This window comes from Sipha flava, unplaced genomic scaffold, assembly GCF_003268045.1.
Source record: "Sipha flava isolate LNK unplaced genomic scaffold, YSA_version1 202_pilon_pilon, whole genome shotgun sequence".
NCBI classification, from domain to species: domain Eukaryota; kingdom Metazoa; phylum Arthropoda; class Insecta; order Hemiptera; family Aphididae; genus Sipha; species Sipha flava.
Genome location: NW_020272797.1, coordinates 1,444,258 through 1,470,126, shown reverse-complemented (window position 1 = coordinate 1,470,126; position 25,869 = coordinate 1,444,258). Strand labels below are relative to the sequence as shown.

The 25,869-nt window shown below is 30.5% G+C and overlaps 1 protein-coding gene across 1 annotated transcript in view; it reads left to right on the top strand.

The window, feature by feature from the left end:
- Positions 1 to 24,579, top strand: part of LOC112682381 (dynein beta chain, ciliary-like) — a 48,231-nt gene extending 23,652 nt beyond the window's left edge. The window contains exons 24-51 of the mRNA XM_025552958.1: positions 32 to 227; positions 487 to 599; positions 2,554 to 2,747; positions 2,808 to 3,027; positions 3,116 to 3,268; positions 4,038 to 4,592; positions 4,657 to 5,130; positions 5,266 to 5,392; positions 5,459 to 5,592; positions 6,572 to 6,700; positions 12,319 to 12,472; positions 12,886 to 13,028; positions 13,082 to 13,251; positions 13,327 to 13,465; positions 13,540 to 13,704; positions 13,762 to 13,955; positions 18,583 to 19,096; positions 20,342 to 20,512; positions 21,319 to 21,470; positions 21,545 to 21,845; positions 21,963 to 22,106; positions 22,169 to 22,306; positions 22,370 to 22,771; positions 22,838 to 23,080; positions 23,158 to 23,340; positions 23,539 to 23,712; positions 23,815 to 23,963; positions 24,091 to 24,579. Of these exons, the coding sequence (XP_025408743.1) occupies positions 32 to 227; positions 487 to 599; positions 2,554 to 2,747; positions 2,808 to 3,027; positions 3,116 to 3,268; positions 4,038 to 4,592; positions 4,657 to 5,130; positions 5,266 to 5,392; positions 5,459 to 5,592; positions 6,572 to 6,700; positions 12,319 to 12,472; positions 12,886 to 13,028; positions 13,082 to 13,251; positions 13,327 to 13,465; positions 13,540 to 13,704; positions 13,762 to 13,955; positions 18,583 to 19,096; positions 20,342 to 20,512; positions 21,319 to 21,470; positions 21,545 to 21,845; positions 21,963 to 22,106; positions 22,169 to 22,306; positions 22,370 to 22,771; positions 22,838 to 23,080; positions 23,158 to 23,340; positions 23,539 to 23,712; positions 23,815 to 23,963; positions 24,091 to 24,385 (6,126 nt within the window). The 3' untranslated portion in view covers positions 24,386 to 24,579. The remainder of the gene's footprint in view (positions 1 to 31; positions 228 to 486; positions 600 to 2,553; positions 2,748 to 2,807; positions 3,028 to 3,115; positions 3,269 to 4,037; positions 4,593 to 4,656; positions 5,131 to 5,265; positions 5,393 to 5,458; positions 5,593 to 6,571; positions 6,701 to 12,318; positions 12,473 to 12,885; positions 13,029 to 13,081; positions 13,252 to 13,326; positions 13,466 to 13,539; positions 13,705 to 13,761; positions 13,956 to 18,582; positions 19,097 to 20,341; positions 20,513 to 21,318; positions 21,471 to 21,544; positions 21,846 to 21,962; positions 22,107 to 22,168; positions 22,307 to 22,369; positions 22,772 to 22,837; positions 23,081 to 23,157; positions 23,341 to 23,538; positions 23,713 to 23,814; positions 23,964 to 24,090) is intronic.
- Positions 24,580 to 25,869: the final 1,290 nt, after the last annotated feature.

Below are 25,869 nucleotides of genomic sequence, written 5' to 3'. Positions count from 1 at the left end.
TAGCAATATTTATGTTTTATTGTTTATATAGCAAACCCTTGTAAACACAGTAGAAACTACTCGATTAAGATATTTTCTTGACTTGTTAGTTGATAAGAAAATGGCTATTATGTTTGTTGGAAGTGCTGGTACTGGAAAATCTGTCATAATAAATGAAAAACTCAAATCTCTTCCGAATGATTTGTATTCTATTGCAAGTGTACCACTTAATTTCTACACAACATCAGGTACTTACTTGAATAATAAAAACTCAAATTCAATAAATTAAATTTATATTATTAATATTATTATTTTAGATTAAAAGTGTTCTTTAGAATTATATTTATATATTTTTATGTCGATAATTATTTAACTATGTATTAGCAATTATTATCACTAAATATAAAAAAATAAACATTTTAATATCAAAATATATTTAAAAATTTACTTATTTATGTTATAAACTCAAATAACATATTAATTTATTGATTAACTAATTGTTAACAGAAATGTTACAAAAGATTTTAGAAAAGCCATTAGAGAAAAAAGCTGGGAGAAACTATGGGCCACCTGGTGGCAAAACATTAATATATTTTATTGATGATATAAATATGCCTGAAGTAAGTTACAATATAATATAAAAAATTAGTTTAATTTTATAATCATTATTGACAGTTTTCTAAAATGTAAGTAAACGTGAAAAGTGTTTAAAGCATTATATTAGATATTAAATTAAGTTCATTTAATACAATTAACTTGTAAAATCCAATACAATTTTATTTTATTATTTTATCTCAATTGTATCTACACGTTTACAATATCTCGATTACCTTTAGCCAAATCAAATTAGTCTTCAAATCTTAAAGGTAAAATTAATACATATGAAGTTTCTTTAAAGGATATTATGTCCTCACTCAAATCCATTCATTATTAAATCCAGTCAGTAAAATCTAAATTACTAATTCAAGATAATGCATTCTCAGTTATCCAGATTAAATTAGAATTGATCTTTTCGGATATTGTATTACTGAAAAAATAAAGTATTAACCTAAAAATTAAATTAATACTTTGCATAGTAAAAGTTGCAATAATGATATATGCTTCGTTACTAGTTCAATCTAACTTGGATACTACACAGGAACTAAAATATCAAGATTCTAAGTGTCGTAATGTTATTATTTTGAATGTAAACGAACAGGATGATGAAACCATTGATTAATAATACACTTTCTAATTTAAGTTTGACTTTTTCTATTAAATCTGTGTGTCGCTTGAACAAAATATCTAATAAGCTTAGGTTTTTCTGGGTGAACTCAACTCAGCCAATAACGTTCTACAAATTCTCTAAGCTAAACGTAATTTATATCATAAACCTGATTACAAATTTTTTTGGATTGATACTGAAATCATTCAATACAAAAGACAAATTATTACGTTATTTGAAAATACGTGACCGTTGAAATGCATCAGGTGATATAAATTTATATATTTCCTATACTTGTGCCCAGGGGTGGACTGGCCTGGCGGGACACCGGGACAAATCCCGGTGGCCCGTTACAATAATAGATTAAATGGCCTGATAATATTTTAGAAATTAAAAATATAGTATGACAATATTTTAATCGACAGAATTGGGAAACTAGTGAAGTTACGAAAAAAAAACCTAATTATGTAAAAAAGAAATTACTTTAAGAGTTAATTTTAATATATAGGTATAGTATTAAAATGTGTACACTGTACCTTTAAAAAAAAAAAATGATTTATGATTTATATTTCATTATTAACAAAAAGAATTTGCGATAGTGTTGATATCTTTTTATTTAATACCTACCGACCTTACTATTATTATAGTTTCTTCGAGGCCAATGTGCCTAGTAAATAATATTTTAATCTACTTTACAAATTCCAATTTAAAATTGCTATGCTCTAGTGATAAAATATTTGTAGATGGTACATTTTATAGTTGCCCAAAATATTTCTATCAACTGTTTATGGTTCATATTTTTAAAAATGGACTTATGTTCCATTATCCTATTTCTTTTTGCTAGACAAAAGCACTAATCATAAGAACTTTAATACCTTAAATTATATTTTTAACCGTCTCAATCTCAAATCTGTACTTATCATAGAAAACATGTAGACATTATCTTTCTTTCTAAATAATTAAATGGCTTAATAACATTTTCCCCTTTACTATATCGTATTCCTTTCCATATACCATAATATAACTCCAGTACATTCCCTTATTTTCACTTCAAAACCCATTGAATTAATTATAGTCAAAATAAACCCTTCGAAAGAATTTTGAAGTAGGAAAGTGAATCCTGTTTGGATTTTTTTCTTTTAATAATCAGTTACACATAGCTTATATTAATTTATTATATTTAGTTTTAATGTTAATTATTAGTAAATATTTAGTATTCATAAATTTTACTTTTAAAATTATGCCTATATTTATTTTAATTATACTACTGTAGTTAAGCATTATGGCGTTTATATTAATGAATAAAATAAAATGTTTGATTATTGTATTTGTTATCAATCCAGGAAATCATGTTATTTTTTCATGCATAGGTCGATTCATATGGTACCGTACAGCCCCATACTCTTATTAGACAATATATGGATTATAAACATTGGTATGATCGATCAAGGTTGTCTTTAAAAGAAATACAAAATGTGATGTTCGTTTCGAGTATGAATCCAACTGCTGGAAGTTTTACAATAGACTCTCGATTGCAGAGGCACTTTTACGTGTTTGCTTTGGGGTTAGTCAGTTTCAAATATTTTTTATATTACTCATGATTTATTTCATGATTTATTTTTAGATTTCCATCTCATGAAGCACTGAACACAATTTATTCTTCAATTTTAACTCAACATTTAAAAAATCCGATTAATAGATTTAATAACACAGTAATAAAATTGGCAAATTTTATTGTGCAGTTGGCAATTAATTTTCATGACAAAGTGCAAACAGTATTTTTGCCAACTGCCATTAAGTTTCATTACACATTTAATCTTAGAGACATGAGCAATGTTTTTCAGGTAAAAATTTGTCGTATAATGACAAAGTTAATAAAAAATCTTTGAAGAAAAATATTAGAATAATCATAATAATTATTATGATATTAAGGGGATGATGTTTGCCAATGGTGAATGTGTAACATCAACTAGTTCTTTCATTCGCCTCTGGCTACATGAGACTAGTAGGATATATGGTGACAAATTAATCGAAAAAAAAGATCAAGAATCGTTTTCAAAAACTATTAATGAACAAATTAAAAAAAACTTTTAGTGTGAGTACTTTGAATTAATCGTAGATTTGTGTTTTATTTTTTCAAGATAATTCAATTATAATAAAAATATTTAAAACTTTTTTTCACGCAGAACTTGGTAATTGAGGTAAGATAAAAAAATATTGTACTATTTCAAATTTTTTATTTTGACACTATATTATGCGCTTGGTATTTATAAATATAATCAATCAAATATTTTAAAATTAAATTAATAACACAACGTATTCTTGATAATTCAAAGTTCAAAGGAACCTCTGAACTTAGTTTTTAACTAACCAAGATATACATTTTCTTTTAAACAATTAATTCCATTGTATATACTATATATAAATATAATAACTTATTATATGCGCTTCAAATATGCTTCAATCAACCGATGTAGGTTGATGTGGAACGATCATTTAGCCGTTTTCAAAATATTTTCAGATCTAATAGGCAACATTTAACATTTGATAATTTAAAAAATATTGTAATAATTCAGTGCAACAAATCATTTTGATAATTTAATAATTATAATTTTTTTTTTTTAATTTAATTTTTTTCCTACATATTTGGATGTTTTTAGCACATATTTATACTTACATATTTCTGTATTTTTATTATATATAAAGTCGTTCCCTATTAATAAGTATTAATTATTTAGTGTATATTATCTAAGATTTACTATAAAAATAAATTATTTTGTCAACTTTGATTTATTTTATTTATATATAAATATTAATTTTTTAATGGTATTTGAACATTTTATCAATATTAATTTTTATACAGGACGTCCCAGAAAACGAGTATTTGATAAAACCGCTGATATTTTCACATTTTGCGGAAGGTATTGGTGATCAAAAATACATGAATGTCCGGTCGTGGTCTGTACTACAAAAATTGTTGAATGACGCTATGGCTTCGTATAATGAACTGGTGGGAGCCATGAACATGGTGCTATTTGAGGATGCTATGGCTCATGTTTGCCGGATCAACCGTATACTTGAACTTCCCAGGGGTAACGCTTTGCTCATTGGAGTTGGAGGGAGCGGAAAACAGTCGTTAGCTCGACTCGCGGCGTTCATATCCACCCTGGAACCGTTCCAAGTGCAACTGAGATCTACGTACGGCATAACCGACTTAAAAGCAGATCTAGCCACATTATACTTAAAAGCCGGATTGAAGAATATCGGCATTATGCTTTTAATGACCGACTCTCAGGTGTCCGATGAGAAGTTTCTTGTGCTTATTAACGATATGCTAGCCAGCGGTCAAATACCGGAACTATTTGCCGATGATGAAATTGATCATATTATACAAACTATCGGACCAGAAGTATACATTACAGATGCGTAATTGGAGATCAGATCAGTTGCATTTATAATCATTTAAATTCTAGGTAAAAGCGACCGGTTTACTGGAAACTAAGGATAACTGCTGGCAGTTTTTCATCAACAAAGTTAGAACGTTGATCAAAATCGTGTTGTGTTTTTCTCCCGTTGGTAGCACTTTAAGAGTTCGAGCAAGGCGATTTCCGGCCTTAGTTACTTGTACTTCTATTAATTGGTTTTACGAATGGCCGAAAGAGGCGTTAGAATCTGTATCGTACCGATTTTTAAAAGATTTAACCGAACTTTCGGATAAATTAAAGAAACCTGTATCTTTATTTATGGCCCACGTGCATAGTTCAGTAAATTGTATGTCACTAAAGTATTTGGCAAATGATCGTCGTTATAATTATACGACACCAAAATCATTTTTGGAACAAATTATGCTCTACGTAAAACTTTTAATATCTAAGACAAACGACAATAAGTATGGAATACACCGTTTTCAAAATGGTATTAAACAGTTGATATCTTGCGCAGCTCAAGTAAGCCAAAAATAAATAAAAATTACTGTAATGTTAAAAGTTAACTTAGTGTTATGTTAACTCATAAGGTTAGTTCACTAACTTAGTGAACTTAGCATTATCAGTTTAAGCGGTCATAATTTTTTTTTTTTTTAGGTTGACGTATTAAAAATTGAATTGGATGAACAAGAAATCGAATTAACCAAGAAGAATACAAAAGCGGAAGAATTAATTAAAATCGTCAAAAAAGAAAAGGAAAAAGTTAAATATGAAAAAGACAAAGGTATTTACAATATCTCAAAGTTATTTTACTCTTGATCATTTAAAACAGCCTAATTATTTTTTATAGCTGCTGAAGAAGAAGAAAAAGTAAAATTGATCGAAGAAGATGTTAGTATGAAACAACGATTGTGCGCAGAAGATCTAGAAAAAGCAGAACCAGCTTTGATAGCAGCACAAGCTGCTTTAGATATATTAGATAAAGTACATACATTCTATTTTAGATAATAACATCCAAATATGTGAAATTGTAAAATATTTTTAATCAGATGTTTAAATGATTTTATTGAGAATTATATAAAATAATTATATATACTCTTATTCAGAACCGTCCTAAGGATTAGTAGATCCTGTGGCAAATTAATGGGGGGGGGGGGGGGGCTTCATTCATCTCAATAATATACGTTTATGATAAAAATATACATCAAGTTTGTAAATTGTTTGTAAGTATAATTTTCGAAACTTCAATCAATCATGGTCATTTAAGTGTATCGATGGAATGAATTTAATTTTTAATAACTTCTCAGAAATGTATTGCCAGTTTCAACATTTAACTAAAATGTAAAAATTAAATGTATTCTTAGATAATTATAAATAGCCATAGAAAATAAGAACTTGGATGTTGGTGACTCGATACTTGTGATACCGAATTTCTAAGTAAATTTAGATAAAATTATGTTTTTGTTCACGCTTTGGCAATAACCATAATTAATTACAGTTATAACTTTATCGAAATAGTATAACTTAAAATGTAGATTAATAATCTCTTATGGGTAACACCAAATATTTTTAATAAATTTGAACTTTAAGGGGGCCCCTATAAATTTTTCTAGACTGTGGTAGGGATAAAAATGGTCCTGTTACCCCTGATGATAGTTTTGCTCGTATTATGGAGTGTGATGGTTTTTACAACCATACCTCATATCATAAACTCCCTAAGCATACATACAAATATAATTTTATTAAACCATTTTTATGAATAAAGTTCCTGAATAAGGATTATTTTAATGCCTACAGTCAATATCTGATACTTTGTATATAAGGTACCTATATAATACATATAGTATATTCTATATATCTTTACTCTATATTCTACACTTTTTGATCTGGAATAAAAATATACAATTCCACAGTACTGTAGAATTTTATTTTTGAATTTAATATTTTTAATGAACTGTTTTAGAATAATTTAACAGAACTGAAATCATTTGGATCACCTCCTTTAGCTGTAATAAATGTTGTTGCTGCAGTTATGGTTTTACAAACCAAAAAAGGAAAAATTCCAAAAGATAGAAGTTGGAAAGCTTGCAAGGTATAATATATTAATATCCATTTATAGTCTCACATTTTTGTGTTTTACGTTATTATTAATAAATTGAAATCGTTCAATTAGATATAAATATTAGAGCTCTTAAAACACGTGTCACGGAATTCACGTGTACACGTGAAATACGTGTTTATCCAAGTATAAATCCATTTTTATTATGATGAAAATTAGTAATTTTATGTTATACACTTGAAGTTTTAATAAAATATTATTAGTACAGTATTAAGTTAAGGATATACGTTTTTATTTTGAATTTTACACGTGACACATGACACGTGAATTCCGTGAATTCACGTGTATTAAGAGCTCTAATAAATATTAAGGTTAAGCTGATTATATACTTATTAATTATTTCAAATTAAAAAATGTTATATTGATAAAAATACAATTCTATTATTCTTTAAAATTTATATTATTAAGTTAATATATTAAAATATAATTCGATACGATATCGATATCGATCAAATTCCGATATCGCGATACAATATCGAGAAAATCGGAACGATATCGACTGTGCGCACGCATTTATCCGACGCTCGATGGTTATCCTCGTATCTCTAACAAATACAAACGGAAAACATTATATCTAGTATCGAACTCACGCTACTCAAAAATCCTCACCATTCTCGGATGTACCCTGCAACAACATCCCACCAGCAGGGTAATATACTTTAATTTTCTCACTAAAATAATATTAAAAATATTATTCACCTCTCATACATTACGACACTTATGCAACCAGCCGCAGGCACCGCTCCCTCGGTAACCTTTGGACTGTCGATAAGATAGCGTCATTATGCCGCAGATAAACAACCGGACCGTATCCCCAATTAAAATTGTTGACAATAAAATCATTAAATCAACGGACAAAAATAATAAAGTAAAATCGAAAAAGCGCTCACTATCTACTTCACCGCCACAATCACCTACAACATTAAACATAAATAAATCAAAGAAATTCGTTACCCCCAACCGCTACTCAACTCTCGCGCAAGATGACTCGGAACCTATTATCGCCGATGACACTAATACTATTGAATCGCCTGACCATCAAAATCCGGCGCAAACACATACCACAAGCGGTACACCAAAATAAATGTTGCCTCCACCTATATTTATCAAAGGCGTAATTGACTTTCTTCAACTAAGGAACAGCTTCATCGAAGAAATCGGTCCAACTAGCTTCTCGTGCAAATCTACTTCAAATTACGTAAAAATTCAAACAAATAATCCTGACAGCTATAGAAAACTAATCCACTTTCTAAAAGGAATCAATGCACAATTTCACACCTATCAACTCCAAGCTGATAAACCACTCAGAATAGTCATCAGAAATCTTCACCCCTCCACCCCAACAACTGACATAGCATCAGCAATTGAAGAGATAGGACACTCTGTCAGAAACGTGATTAATATTAAACACGCCCAAACAAAAACTCCACTCCCTATATTCTTCGCCGACCTCAATCCACAAGGAAGCGACAGTGATATCTTCTCCATCACTACATTACTTCACACAAAAGTAAAAATAGAAGAACCTCATAAAAAAAGGCCAAATCCCTCAGTGTCAAAACTGCCAGTCATATGGCCACACTAGAACATATTGCGCTCACAACCCAAAGTGTGTCAAATGTGGAAACGACCATCCCACTTCTTCCTGTGAAAAATCTCCAGACCTCCCAGCAAAATGTGCCCTGTGCGAAGGAGCACACCCTGCTAACTACAGAAGATGCACCATATACAAACAACTATCCCAAAGACGTCCTAACATCTCAAGTATAAAACCCAGCCTCCAGCAGCCATTCAACTTCAACTCTACACATAAATAAATAAAGAAATAAATAAAGAACACCTACCAAATCAACGTACGTACGCAAATGTAACAGAGGGTCACCCTCCTCCCAATAACATCCCGACTCCAACAAATAATAACGAACAATCCTTTTCTAAATTCATAGAAGAATTTAAATCAATCATAAATCCTCTTATCTCCCTTCTCATCACTCTTATCTCAAGTCTCCTCAATAAAAATGCCAACTAATAAAATAACTTCAAAATCCCTCCTCATCCTAACTTGGAACTCAAATGGTCTAAAAAACCATAGAGACGAGATACTAGCAATCCTACAAAATAATAGAATAGATATCGCCTTAATATCTGAAACGCATTTTACGCATTCATCTCACCTCAATCTCCCAGGTTTTAATATTATTAAAACCAATCACCCAGATGGCACTGCTCACGCAGGAGCTGCTATTATAATAAGAACATCCTTGCTATTCTATCCCCTGCCACCATATCAAACAGATTACTTGCAGTCGTGTGGTATCCGCACAACACTCAACAATATTCCCATAAACATCCATGCAGTGTACAGCCCGCCACGCCACACAATCACCAAAACCCAATATGAAAACTTCTTCGACTCTCTTGGCCAAAAATTCATTCTCGGAGGCGACATAAATGCTAAAAATACACAATGGGGCTGCCGCGCAAATAACCCTCGCGGAAATACCATTAACACCCTAGCGCAATTTCGAAACTACAAAATACATGCTCCGCCCTCGCCAACATACTAGCCCACCTCCCGAAGGAAAAACCCAGACATTCTCGACATATTCTTAACCAAAATACCAAACAATCTTCACAGTACAGTAACCAACTTAGATGACCTCTGCTCTGACCACTCATCGGTTCTCCTCACAATCGACACTATGCCACCAAACAAACCAAGTAAACCTACTTTAACTCAAGGCGCTATAGACTGGGTAACCTTCAGATCCTCCCTCGAGAACAAAATAAACCTCAACATAAGTTTAAAATCCCCCAATGATATTGACGAAGCAGTTAACTTCCTCACAAAATCCATACAAGAAACGGCATGGTCCTGTTCTTCCCCTCCCACTCCTAAAAGCACCACCAAAAACCTCCCCCTCTATACCAGATCCTTAATAGCGGAAAAATGAAAAGCCCGAGCCACCTGGCAGAGAACAAGATTTCCATCCGACAAACGTGTTTTCAATAATCTCACGAATAAACTCAAAAGGCACCTTGCCCAAATTAGATCCGAAAACTTCACTAAATATCTAATAGGTCTCTCCTCAAGGGACAATTCACTTTGGCAAAATACCAGAAAAATACTTCGTAGTCAACCCCCAGTTCCGCCCTTGAGAAAAGCAGATGGAACATGGGCAATAAACGACATAGAAAAATCAAATATATTCCGTCACCATCTGGACTCTACATTTAAACCGCACGCCGATATTCTATCCACTACCCAAATTCACAAAATAAATCACTTTCTACTCTGTCCATTGCCAATGAGTCTCCCTCCAAAACACATACGACCAAGTGAAGTTAAATATACTATAGACAAATCTGCTCGAAAGAAAACCCCAGGCGTCGACCTAATAACCGCTGAAGTAGCTTCCGAACTACCCAAAAAAGTCATACTTTTATTAACTCATATATACAATTCTATGATAAGACTAACTTACTTCCCTGCTCTATGGAAATTTTCAATAATAGTGATGATACCAAAACCGAACAAACATCCTGATATCCCCAGTTCCTATAGACCTATTAGCTTACTCCCACTCTTCTCGAAAATTTTCGAAAAACTTATCTTAAAACGTATTATTCCAATTATCGAATCAAATACTCTAAATAATCAATTTGGCTTCCGTACAAACCATAACACCATACACCAAATCCACCGCTTAGTAGACAAAATCTCATTCTCTCTGGATAAAAAACAAATATGTACAGCCGCATTCCTAGACATGGCCCAGGCCTTTGATAAAGTGTGGCACCAAGGCCTCCTTTTCAAACTGAAATCCATATTCCCTCCCTACTACTATCTATTATTCAAATCATACCTCGAAGACAGGAACTTTGCTGTACGCTCTGGTTCAGCCTTATCTGAAATAAATCCCATCCACGCTGGAGTTCCCCAAGGCGCCGTAGTAGCCCCACTCTTATTCAACCTATACATCTCCGACCAACCAACAACCAACCATACGATCACAGGTGACTTTGCCGATGACAAAGCTATTATGGTGCTTAACTCAGACCCTGAAATAGCCTCCAACCACGTTCAAGTCCATTTAAATCTCCTCCAAAACTGGTACAGAGATTGGGGGATAAAAATAAACGAATCAAAATCAGCCCACTGCACATTCACTCTAAGGCCTAGAAACTGCCCTACCATAACCCTCAATAACATACCCATTCCACCCACACAAAATGTCCGGTACCTTGGACTCCACCTGGATCGTCGATTGACCTGGGCCCACCACATCCATACCAAACGTATTGCCTTGAATAACCGATCCCGTCAGCTACGTCTACTCCTTACATCTAAACACATCAATCTGAACAACAAAATACTTATATATAAACTGCTACTAAAGCCCGTATGGTCATATGGTATACAACTTTGGGGTTCAGCCAAACCATCTAACATAAATAAAATTCAAATATTCCAATCTAAATGCCTTCGACAAATTACCTAAGCCCCCTTTTACGTCTCAAACGATATACTCCACAAGGACCTGTCTATTCCAACAGTTCAACTCGTAGCCAAAACTCTGTATAAACGATTCCACTCAAATCTCTCCAACCACCGTAATCCTCTAATCTCAAACTTATCCACCCCCAGCATTCCAGGTGACCCTGGACGACGTTTGAAACGAAAATGGTGTCGGGACCTCCTGACTGAATAAAACCCATCCGCAACTCCAAAGAAGTCCCATCACTGGATGGGTTCTTCGCTCAAGTTTCCAGTCTTCTTATATAAATCTATTACAATACTTACACTTATTGTAAAAATAATATATTTACAGATTGTGTAATAAAACAAATAAAAACAAAAAAAAAAAAAAGTTATAATTACAATAAATTCACAATACTTTGGACGCCCTAGGGTATTTGCTCTATTTTCTTCTCCTTTTGGGATGACTATGATTGTTTTATATTATTTGTATAACATTAAACTTTTACGACTATCACCAAGGGAATCTTTCTAATTATTAAATTTTGTAATTTTAATGATTACTATACATTTTTCGATTATTGCAATGACTCGGATTTACCTGAATATTACTTTCCAAGAGTATCATATCTTTTTAATTACCCATGTCCATACTCCATTGAATCCAAAATCAGAAACATAAATTCTTGTCATATCGTTGTAACTCTTATTTTGATAAATTTACTATCTTACTAAGATTATATTTTAGTTTCTGACATTACTATTTTCATTATATTTATTTAATCTATTAATATTAACCAATTGGCATATTATGTTATTTTAATTTTAATTGGATTATATAATAAATATATTAAAAAATCTTATATAAATATAATACTTGGAAAATTTGAAACATTCAATTGTGTATGCATTCATATTTGAGAACACGTAATTATATTTATATATACTTACTTAAAAACAAAAATATTTCTTCGAGTACCTGTCAAAATGTATTTAATTGTTCATTAATGTTACAATATTTATTTTATTACGTTATTATATTATTATGCTATTGACAATATTTCATTTTCCGTACAAAATTATAAAAATAATGTCTTATGTTTTATTTCAGGTAATGATGGCTAAAGTTGATGGATTTCTAGATTCACTTAAAAATTATGATAAAGAACATATACACCCTGATGTAGTCAAAGCCATTCAACCTTATTTGAAAGATCCTGAATTCGATCCTGAACTTATTCGTGGAAAGTCTTCGGCTGCTGGAAGTAAGTAAAAATTAAAATACAATTAGTGGCATATTTAATAATTTTCAAAATTATCATCGATGTTATTAATGTAAGTAGTATTACGATATGCATAGTTAAGCTGTCAATATTTAGGTATATTAACTGTTACGTAAACATTAACTTACGAAATTAATTTAGGAGTCATATTGCTCTATTTGACCCTATTTGACCCTTATGGGTTAAAATAACTTCCATACAATTTTGTTATGAAATTTTTTTTTATTGCTTAATTTCAATAATTTCCTGATCTAAAAATCAATAAGTATATCTAATTAATTTGTAATTGATAAAAAAAAAAAAATTATTAATAATAAGATTTTGACTTGTATTCGAAACATTTAATAAATACATTAATTTTAATACATTGTTGACATTTATTTATTATATTTAAGGTTTATGTGCATGGGTTATCAATATAATGAAGTTTAATAATGTATGGCAAGTTGTTGAACCAAAAAGAAAAGCACGGGATCAGGCAAATGAAGACTTAAGTGCTGCCAGATCAAAACTAATGGAGCTTAGGAATATGATTAATGTAAATAATAATTGATAAATAATAATATATTTTAACGTTCCATGCAATTTTAGGAATTGGAAAGAAAACAAAAAATTTTAACGGACGAGTTTGATGATGCAGTAGCTGAAAAGACCAAATGTCAAAAACAAGCGGATGAAACTGCCATGAGGATAGATTTGGCAAACCGTCTCGTTAATGGCTTAGCCTCAGAAAATGTGCGGTGGAAAGAAAGCGTTTCTATGTAAATTATTTTAGTCTTACAGTTAATTGGATAAGAAATACGAATACGAATAAATTGTATTATATTCTATTTTAGATTACAAAAAAATTTACAAACTTTACCGGGAGACATTCTCATGGTTTCAGCTTTTGTTTCATACGTTGGTTACTTTACAAAAATATATCGACAAGAACTAATTCAAAATTCCTGGCTACCATTTTTCAAAGGAGTTAAGGTGTAGTTATATGTCATTTATTGATTAATAAATAAAAGTCTTAAATTTGTTTCACCAAGTTATGAACATTTCAGCCAGAAATACCAATAACAGACAATTTAGATCCACTTGCTTTGCTTACTGACGACACACAAATTGCAACTTGGAATAACGAAGGATTACCAAATGATCGTATGTCGTCTGAAAATGCAACAATTTTAACCAATTCTGATCGATGGCCATTAATGGTCGATCCTCAGGTATCTATAAGATTTTTGAAAAAAAAAATCGAATAAAAATTTTATATTTAATTTTAGCTTCAAGGAATTAAATGGATTAAGACTAAATATGGAAAAAGTTTAAAAGTAACCAGACTGAATTACAAGAATTATGTGATAGATATTGAAAATTGCGTTAGAAACGGACACGTTCTTTTGATTGAGAATATCGGTGAAAATATCGATCCTATTTTAGATAACATAATCGGTCGAAATTTGATAAAAAAAGGAAGGTAATACGATATATTATTAATATTATTAATATATATGTCTTCAGTAGTATATTAACATTGCAGATTTTATTGTAAATTTCAAAAATAATTTCATTAGACTAATCCGAGTATATTTTATTTGTTTCCTACCGATATTTATACTCAAACTCCTTTACTGACTCTGGCTTTTTTCTTTATATTTTTGTTGGTTGCAAGTGCCAATCTCTTTGCTTTTGATTTTTTTATAGCTTATTGGTAGGTGATTCATCTTGATTTAACTATATTAATTGATGGATAACAATTTATAATTAACGTCGTTATCATCTAATATTTCTTACTACAAAATTAAAATCTTCATATAAATAAATCTTATGACCCACGTGGAGCAATTTTCTTTTCATTAATTTTACATTATTAAATTATAAAATATCGTGACTCACTAAATGGCCAAACGAGTAAGCCTATTGCCCATCCACCAACTATAACCGCTCGCTAGTGTTTTTCCAGCCTGATCGCTCTTACCAACGCTTATTTTAATTTATATTATTCTAAAGAAATTATTATTATTATTATCGTATGGTATATAAGTACAAGCAAGCAAATAAAATTAATAATATTAAAAATTGAAAGATATGAATGGTAACTGTAAATTGCTAAAATATAAAATGTTAAGTCAAAAATATAAAGAAGTATAAAGTATAGTGGTACGTTTTTCTTTAAACTAAAATATCGAGGGTTTTGATCCAATTAATTGCTTCATCTGTAGCGTCGTGAAGTTCCCGCATTGATCCTTTAAATGCGCGGATGGAACAGTCTTTTAGTATCTGATGGATGATCTGAGAGGTATGACCGCAGTCGCAATCTGAGAGATCTGCTATTTTCCACTTGTAGAGTAGGTAGTTCTTTACAGCACCCATGTTCAGTATGAAGACGGTTTAACACGACCCATTCACATCGAGATAATTGATGTCCAGGTAAATGGTTACCAATGGTTATATATATTGTGAGAGTCCGAATTAGATTTTCCCATTCCGATTTCTAATCAGCTAGGTCGTCGTAGCGGTCTGCGATAAATTCCCTCATACTTATGTGGGCAGGTTTTCTGGATTTCAGCCTGAGTCTACCATTGTGAGTGGTATCTTGATGAATTGGGAGGGATTGGTTTTCAGCATATTTTGACCATTCTCTATGACAAGTTGATTTACGGCGTATAGACATTATGCAAGACGGGAAGCCACTGTGATGGAGTTAATTTTACTGTGCTAGAAATTATGCTCATAGAGTGATTGAGTTGGACATCAATCTTGTTGTAGTGAGAGCTGTTACGTCAAACTGGACAGGTTTACTCTGCGGCTGAGTACACTAGGGCCAGAGTAGATATTCTTAGTATGGAAGTAACCACACATGCTCCCCAGGATGATCCAGCTAGTTTTTGTATATTGTTATTTCTGATTTTAAACTTCGATATAGTCTTTTCTATATGTGTTTATGTTTTAACCTATCTAGTGTTACTCCTAGGTATGTAGGAGTCTTATCATATTTGAGAGTACTACCACAAAATGTAACCTTGGGTTTGTAATTGGCCATATGGTTATTTAAATGAAAGGTTGTAGCGACAGTTTTATTTATGTTGGATTTGAGTTGCCAACTATGTAGATACGCTGAAATTATACTTAGGTTTTCTGATAATACTTTTTCGGTGACTTCAAATTTATTATTTTTCACAGCCAGTGTAATATCGTCAGCGTATATAAATTTCCGTGAAGTTGTGATTGGTAAATCACTAATATAAAGATTAAACAAGATTGGTGCGTGAATCGACCCTTGGGAAAGCCTGTCGTTCAGCCGTCTTGAAGTGCTATCTCCTAGATAAACTGTAAATGTACGATTGCTGAGCATTTCGTTCAATAATCTGTGTAATTTGAGACAAGGAAATATTTCTATGAGATTTGTAAGGAGGCCCTTTCTCCAGATTGTGTCGTATGCAGCTGCGAGGTCGACTAGTACAGCTGTAGTTTACAGATTCTTTTGAAATTCATTTTCTATAAATATATTTAAGGCTGTTACTTGGTCTGTGAAACTTCAATGAGGTCTAAATCCAGCTTGTACCTTGGGGACCACTTGATCAATAATTGGGCTAATGCGATTATAGATCAATCATTCAAGAAGTTTGTATCTTACGCTTAATAATGCAATGAGTCGGTAACTTTTGGGGAAAGTCAGTGGGTTTCTTTAGAATGCATATTGATATTATTTTTGTATTTTTGAATATTGCTGGCATTTTCCCATTCTCGAGTATATTGTTGAAGAAAGCTACAAGTCATGATCTAGTACGCACTCCGCAGTGTTTAAAGAATTCAGGAAATATTTCGTCTTTACCGGCTGATTTTCCAGTTCTTATTTTTGCTATCACAGAGTTTATTTCTTCTAATATGAAGGGGGCTTATCTTTTATCGGTGGATAGTAGTAGTTGGGCTCTCCGTTAAATTCCAGTCTACGAAGGAGTGACCAAGCTTTACGGCTTAAGTGCTTGAAGTCCGTTTTTTCTATTAATTTTATCTACCTTACATGACGTTGATTATTATATGCTTCTATAGTCTTATTTGTATAGTCGTAATTACTCGAACGTTTGAAAGAGGTGTATAGTATTTCATATTCATCATTTCATCCAGGGACGTAGTCTTTTCTACAGCCATGAGGAATGCACTTTTTTGCGGTGTTGTTGAATTTTGTAAAACGTTTATAATTTTCAATGCAAGGAGAGATCCACCGTACGCTATCATCTTAAGTTTTAGTAAACAAGGACCAGTTGGCTTTATAGAAATTCCACCTTGCTTTGGGACTAGAGATAATCGTCGGGATTTGATACCCGATTTCTATAACAACCGGTCTATGTTGGCTGTTTAGGAGATCCATTAAAACTTTTCTTGAAGTTGGTAGAGTAGTACCATTTTGGTCCGTAGATATAAAGCACAAATCCTTGTTCCACCTGGCTGATCGAAAATCGAAACGTTCCCCTTTGTTTAACGTTGAAACCTAATTCTAAAATCTCGGCTTCACTCTAATCAGCAAGTTCTTCTCCTTGAGTGTCATTTTCATGGTATCCTCATATAGTGTTTTTCACAGACTATTAAAGTTACCAGTGTAACTAGTGAGGTGATTAGGTGAGTGATGTGCAGGAGTAGGCCATTTAACGTTCGGAGGTTTATTGATATTGGTTACTTATAGATTTCCAACTTGAGTCTCAATAGTTTAGATACTTTTTTCTTCAGAGGTTCTGATATGATTCCATTTTAAGTTACTTTTTATTCGTATGTAGGTAGCGGTACCATATTTGCTGTGAAAAGTAGCACCTGCAATTTTAAATCCAGTAATATGCCCTCTTTTCAATAATTGTTTCTGATCGGCAGTGTGAGTTTCCTGAACAACGAGTATATCTATTTTTTGTTCCATTGCGATTCTTTCTAGTACTTCTGCTTTAGATTTACTGAAGCCTTTGATATTCAATTGCATAATTTGTGTGATACCCTTCATCAAATAACCCTTAAAAGGGCTGTTTTGGTTTGTGCGCTGTTTATTTGCTTGCATGAAAGATGGCAGGAGATGCAAAAAGCACAGTCCGCCGACTAGGGTTTCATATACTTTAGCCGTTCAATGATACTAATTTTCATCAACCGTAACCAGGGTGCACTGCAAGGAAGCGTATATGGGTCGCACCCCTTTAAAGAAAAATAAACATTTTGTATATATTTGAAGTATTTAAAATGTGTTTCAATTTTAAATACCTCAAATAAATATAAAATGTTTATTTTTCGTAATAGGTCTGATAGTTTTTTGTTTTTGACAATTTAGTATAAAAATATTATTTTTTTAAAATTTTATCTGCTTTTTATCTAGAAGAATTATAATTATATTTGATCTTTTAAAAAGATAATTTTAGTTTATCTTATTTTTATCTGTATTTTAATAGACTTTTGATATGCTATTTTTATCTACACCCCGTTTCAAAATAGAACATACCGTTTTTGCGACCGATTTTCGTTCGACGGCGCGCACCCTCACCAAACATCGACAGTCGCGATGAATCTGCTCCCGCCATGAGCTAATTATAACCCGTATAAAAACAGCGCGACCGTTCGCGCCGATCAGATATAACAATAATTATTCAATGTATTATAAGCAATTAAATTGAAACCACTTATCGGAAATTTTTATCGGAGACCGTCGTGCGTGATCGACGCCTCGTTTTGGCGATAATGATAGAAATTAGCCTTGTTACGGCACATAGCCCTCAGTCAATAATCTCTTTTGAACGTGAGTATAGATTAAAGAGTTTTTATCTGGGCTCAACATTAGTCCTTGGTAGCTAGTGTAACCATTACATACAGAATTGGCCCTTTTATTATAGTCTTTTAACCTTCATATTAATCGATTTATTAACTTTATTCATTTATGTATTAAAATTGCATTGAATTATTACAAATCATGTAATTTTTAAATGTTCAATAAAATGGTATGCTTTAATTAGAGATTTAATACGTCTCTATTATATTCATATTGTATACACAATTGCTTTGAATGAATATTGAGATTCAAACTGGGTGACATAATAAAACGATGAATTTAAAAAAGTATATATAATTTTCAGTGCTGTGAAAATTGGTGAAGAGGAAATCGATTTTAATCCAAATTTTCGTCTTATATTGCATACAAAACTATCAAACCCACATTACAAACCAGAAACGCAAGCCCAGACTACTTTAATTAACTTCACAGTAAACCGTGATCAACTTGAAGATCAGTTATTGGCGGAAGTAGTAAAGGTCGAAAGACCAGATTTAGAAAAAATGAGAATAGAGCTAACCAAACAACAAAATAGCTTTAAAATAACATTAAAACAACTTGAAGATGACTTATTACATAGACTATCCTCAGCTGATGGTGATCAGATACTAGGCGACAAAGAACTAGTTTTGAACCTCGAAAAGTCCAAAAAAACTGCCACAGAAATTGAGTTAAAAGTTGCTGAAGCGAAAATTACATCAAAAGAAATAGATTCTGCTAGAGAAGAATATCGCGTTGCCGCGACGCGAGCATCGATAATTTATTTCATAATGAGTGATTTGATCAAAATAAATCCAATGTATCAATTCTCTCTAGAGGTAAATTATTCAATGTTATATTGAGCAATAACTTAAAATTAAACAATTATTATTATTGTATGTTAGTATGTATGTTAGTTTGCATATTGATATGTTCAGGGATGGCTTAAAGCGTAGGCGATGAAGGTATAAGCCTACGGCGGCATTGAGAACACTTTTTAAAGAGGCAACATTTTTTGATATAAAGAAAACAATTTATATATTTTTTCACGATTTATTTATAACATATTATGAAATATCATACATTATATACAACAATTATTGTGACGCATAGTATTAGTTATATAGGTAGGGCATGTATATTTTTAGTACAATCAAAATGGTCGGTGACAGATACAGAGATAAACTTTTATCTTTAAATACATACAAACCGAAAACGTTTAATAATATATTGTAAACAAACAATGTAAACGTAATATTAATGAATATTTATCGCTTTATCTCTCCAGTGTTAGCTACATTGTTTACTAGTTTGACGCCATCACAGAAACAAGTCCCGAGCTTAAAAACACTGCCACTCCCAACAGCTAAAAATTAAATAAATAATTATAACTAAGAGTTAGTAATTTGATTGAATATGTTCATTATATTGTACATGTAAAATTATAATAATAATAATTTTCCCAGTTAGTAATTATAATTTTAATTATATCAAATTTTCTAATACGAACGAAAACCAATAACAGTCGCCGGTAAAAGAGACTATTAATATTATATTTTAGCGACGGCATCGGTAATTAATAATTACCTCATATTATAATTTTGCTAACAATACCAGTAACTGCAGATTCAGCTGAAAGAAGCTTTCCTAAATTAAAAATTATTAATAACTATTTACGTTCAACAATTTCACAAAACCGTTTGATAGGACTAGCAAAAATTTCAATAGAACATGAAGTCGCTGAAGACTTAAAAATTGATGATTTCGTCAAAGATCTTTAACAGCAAAAATATTACATTTTTAAGTTAAAGTTAAATTAATAAACATTTTGTTTTAAATATTTTAAATGTATGTAATTTTACCTAATATATCATGAATATGTGATACTCATATAAAAAAAAAAAATTATCTACTATTTATTTGGAAGAAATATTACTTTTCCACAGGTGCGGCAAAATTAAGATTTGCCTAGGTATAAAAATCACTAAGGCCGTCCCTGGATATGTTACTAAAATACAAACCATTTTTGATTTTATAAATTGTAAAAATTAAAATAAATATTTAATATCTATGTGTTTCTGTAGGCTTTTAGCATTGTATTTCAACGAGCTATGAGAAATGCAGAAAAAGCAGATACTTTAAGTAAACGCATTGTTAATTTAATAGAAAATATAACTTATAAATCATTTATTTATACAAGTAGAGGTTTATTTGAAAAGGATAAACTAATATTTATTTGTCAAATGACTATTCAGGTATTTATTGTAAAATAGATACTAATTTATATCAAGGCTGGGTAAGTTAACGATTTTTTTTAACTCAAGTTAAAAGTTAAATTTGAAAAAAAAAAGTAACTTAGCTTAAAGTTAAAATTTCCTAATTTGTAAAAATAAAAAATTGCACACATAATATTAGTTTTTTTACACTCAAGAAAATTACTGGGGAATTTTAAAATAATACATAAAAGTATTAACTAGCTATCAAAAAAATCTACTTTTCTAAAATAAATCTTAGTCCTGAACTCATATTTAAATCAATTTATAATTTTAACAATAAAATTAAATTGGAAATCATATCACAGTGGTTTTATGATTAATCCCCCATCGACACTCGCTCTCATGATATTTACTATTTTTACAGAATATTCTTAGGATTTCCATGGGTTTATAGCATTTATATAATAACAATGTTATAAAAATATAATGACTATTAAAGTTATTTTTCTTATTATTTTCGTCTACAAGAAATTGTTATTAAAATAATAAATTATAAATATACTAAAAACCTCATTTAATAATTTGCATTATTTTTTGCACTAAAATTAACTTAATTTAGATACTTTTAAATAAAATTAACTTAAAGTTAACACGTTAATCTTAAAAAAAAGTAACTTATTAAGTTAAAAATTAATTTGTAAAATAATTAATGAGTTAATTAATTTAATTAAAATTAACCTAATTTTAACATTTACCTCGTTAACGTCCAGCCTTAATTTATACCATACATTTAATGCATTTTAATTTAACAAACATTCATAATACAAATATTAATACAATTTTAGATACAATTGCATGCACAACAAATAAAATCGACTGAGTTGGATTATATATTAAGAAGACCTGTATTCGTTGGATCAATGAGTCCATTCGAGTTTATTTCACCGAATGTCTGGGGAGCCATCAAGTCACTGGTTTTGGTTGATGATGAATTTGCGTAAAAAAAATTATAAAGCTTTTTTTATAATATATAATATTTATAATTATTTATAATATAATCTTTAATTAAAGTGGTTTGGATAAAGGAATTGAGGCATCTGGTAAACGATGGCAGTTATACATTAACAGTGAAGCTCCTGAAAATGATAAGCTACCACAAGAATGGAAAAATAAAACCCCATTTCAAAGACTTTGTATCATTAGAGCATTAAGAACTGATCGAATGACATATGCAACTAAGGAATATGTCCGAGAAGTTCTTGGAGTTAAGTACACAAACTTTAGACCTCCAGAATTTTCTGAATCATTTAAAGAAACTACGTCAACAACACCTGTGTTTTTCATATTATCAGCTGGAGTTGATCCGACACGAGTAAATATTATCGAAATATTAAAATGTTATTAAAGAAAATAAATTTAAATGTTTTCAGTTATATTTTTATAACAGTATAAGCCCAAAATATTACTTTTTTTATGTAAAATGTTATAGGACGTTGAAGCTATTGGTAAAAAAAAAGGATTTACAATTGAAAAAAAAAATTTTCATAATATATCCTTGGGACAGGGGCAAGAAAAATTAGCAGAAAAAGCTATAAAATGTAGTTCTAGAATGGGTCATTGGGTTATGTTACAAGTAAATATGAAATTCTAAGGAATTATTATATATAATAATATATAATTATTAATGTTTAAAAGAACGTCCATCTGGTTGAAAAATGGTTGCCATCGTTGGATAAAAAAATGGAAGCATCTTTTGAAAATCCTCATGAAAATTATAGAATTTTTATAAGTGCTGAACCAGCTAATGATCCATTTTATCATATTATACCCCAAGTATTTTATTTTTTGTGAAATATAAGTTTGTTATTTGAATTTAAAAATATTATCATATTTTAGGGTGTTTTGGATTCGTCTATCAAAATTACTAATGAACCACCAACAGGAATGATGGCTAATTTACACAAAGCATTAGACAATTTCAATCAAGATACCCTTGAAATGTGCACGAAAGAATCGGAATTTAAAGCAATTTTATTTAGCCTTTGTTATTTCCATGCTTCCGTACAAGAAAGATCAAAGTTTGGTGCTCAAGGGTGGAACAGATCGTATCCGTTTAATGTAGGTGATTTAACAATTTCCGTGAACGTTTTATACAACTACCTAGAGGCAAATAATAAAGTTCCTTGGGAAGATTTAAGATATCTTTTTGGAGAAATTATGTATGGAGGACATATTACCGACGATTGGGATAGAAGGTTGTGTAGAACATATCTCGAAGTCTATATAAATCCAGATCTGGTAGTATTCCTATTGTTAAGACATATTTATACCGGTTTGTTTAATTCTTGTTATAATAATTTATAGTTCGAAGGAGATCTTTTATTTGCACCTAATTTTACGGCTCCACCGAATATCGACTATAAGTCATTCCACAAGTATGTAGATGATTTATTACCCCCTGAGAGTCCTACATTGTATGGACTTCACCCAAACGCTGAGATTGGTACACTTACTACAAGATCCGAAAATTTATTCCAAACTCTAATGGAAATGCAGCCTAGGGACGCAGTTACGTCCGGTGGAACAGGAATATCTAGGGACGAAAAAGTAAATACAAAATTATTAATGTATAACACGTATTTTCATTTAAATTCTTACTTTGAATGTTTTATGATATTTTCTAGGTTAGACAAACGTTGGATGATATAATTGATAAAGTTCCTGAGCCTTTTAACATTATAGACATGATGAGTAGGGTTGAAGAACGAACACCATACGTTATCGTTTCGTTTCAGGAATGTGAGCGTATGAATGTGTTAATGGATGAAATCAGACGAACCTTAAAAGAACTCCACTTGGGACTCAAGGTATTAAATGCCCATTGTAGTACATATAGTGTATATTCACAACAAACTAGAAATATAGTTAAACATGTGCAAATTATTTTACTCTTATACTGTATTAAAAACCATTTTTAATTCTCATTAAAATAAATATATTTTAATGTATTTTTTTGTTATAATTGAATACGTGTTATATGAATAATAATATTTTCTAAAACATAGGGTGAACTAACAATAACAGCAGACATGGAGGCTTTGGAAGAATGTTTGTTTATGGATAGAGTTCCACCAAACTGGGAAAAGCGAGCTTATCCATCCTTGTTGCCCTTGGCGGCTTGGTATGCAGATTTACTGAAACGATTGCGTGAGTTGGAATCTTGGGTTAGCGAATTCCAAGTAAGTCGTTAAAGTATACAACGCATAATAACCTACAAAATTAAATCATATTAGATACTAAATTTTTATAAAAATAATCAATTAATTTCATTATTGTCCAAGCTTCCACCATCTGTATGGCTGGGCGGATTTTTTAATCCGCAATCATTTTTAACCGCTATAATGCAAAACACCGCTCGCAAACTGGAATGGCCGTTAGATAAAATGTGCTTACATTGCGATGTGACAAAAAAATACAAAGAAGATATCATGTGAGTGAACATAGACAGTCACAAAATTTAAATAACTAAACATATTGATATCATTGTGTAGTTTATGACGTACTACAATGAAATGTATACTGTACTCATATATTCAAGTGTTTCGTGGGGTTTTTAGGATATCACCCAGAGAAGGCGCTATGATAAATGGATTGATATTAGAAGGCGCTCGTTGGGACTTGTCTATGGGTTGTATCGTAGATTCAATCCTGAAAGAATTGTTTCCAATAATGCCGGTCATACACGTAAGAGCCATTATTAAAGATAAACAAGATTTGAGAAACTTTTATGAATGCCCCGTGTACAAGATTAAACAAAGAGGCCCGACGTACGTGTGGACGTTTAATTTGAAAACACGGCAGAAACCATCAAAATGGATTTTAGCTGGTGTAGCAATATTATTGAGTGTATAGATATTTTTAGGTTGTTCATTTTAAAATCAAACGTTGTTCACATATTTATAAACAAGTAAAAGTGATGCACCATATTATTAACCGTTACTATATTATTATAGTCAATAATAACTCAAAATAGCACGTGATTATCCAATTTTATACAAAATCGTATTAACCTCCATAAAAAAATGTATGTCAAAATATTGATTAAAATCGTGTATCAAGTTTTTAAAAATGTATTTCATGAATTTAAAATATAATCAATATTTTAAATTTACGAAATCCATAGTCAATAACTTTTTAATAATATAACTGCTCACTAAGCATTGTCATAATACTTAGTATTCTACTATCATTGCTACTTGTCAATCAATTACCCGTAGTCGATTACAAATTATATTTATTTTAAACTATTACATAATTCAATATGAATGTTAACAGCAAACAAGAACTAACTATTATTAGTGTTGAAATACATTTTAATAGTTATATTTTTAAAATATAAATACATTTTAAATAGAAATTATTAATAAACAAAAATAGTACTTACTGTTGTTGGATGATTTAATAAATAATTAAAATCATTTTGAATGTTTATTGAAAATAAATGACGTATAGAGGCAAAGCGTTATTTGTATAGTGATATTGCCTATTCCTATGTTTTCCGAAGTTTTCTTTTATAAATATGGAAATTATAAAAGTTATAGAGTAAAATATGTTCTTATGAGGTGAATTTAACTAAGATCTATTTTAATACATTATGTAAAAAAATCTCGATTTCCAAATTAATTTAATTTCTATGTATTATCAATAAATTTGATACAAATATTATTTTTATTAAGATATAAGTGCTTTGAAACCAGGTTATTAAAATATTAGGTGTTATTGAACTTAAAATAGTAAAAATAGTACTCAGAATAGTTAATAAAATATTATATAGAATACTTTTTTTCTCGATGTTGTATTTAGTATAAGATAGTTGTGTTCTCATGATTGCATTTTTATGTACGAGAAGTATATATGTACATTTCTCAAATATATTCAACAAATATTGCAAATGATGAGACAAAACAATAGAATGTATTTATTGTATTTAAAAGCTTAAATACTTGAATAAATACTGTTGTGTTAAACAAACCCAGCGTATGTAGTCTAAATACAGAAATGTACAATAATTTAGCATATTTTAATATTTATATATTTTTTAATTTTATATACTATTTTTCAAACTTTTTCACAGTTATAAAAATAAAAAAATTTAATTTATGATATGTTCAAAATAAAACGAAAAATTGTTGTAATAAGCTTAAACTTTTTATTTGAATTTTTTTTTATGATAATTTTTACAGGTTACGTTAAATAAATGTTTATTATTTTTCAAATTTCACCAGAAAATCGCTAATTTATAGTGTCTATCACCTATTTACAATTCACTCATTGTGTCTTTGGTCAATAAAGTATATATAAATTCATTTAGATTTCATACGAAAATAATTATAACA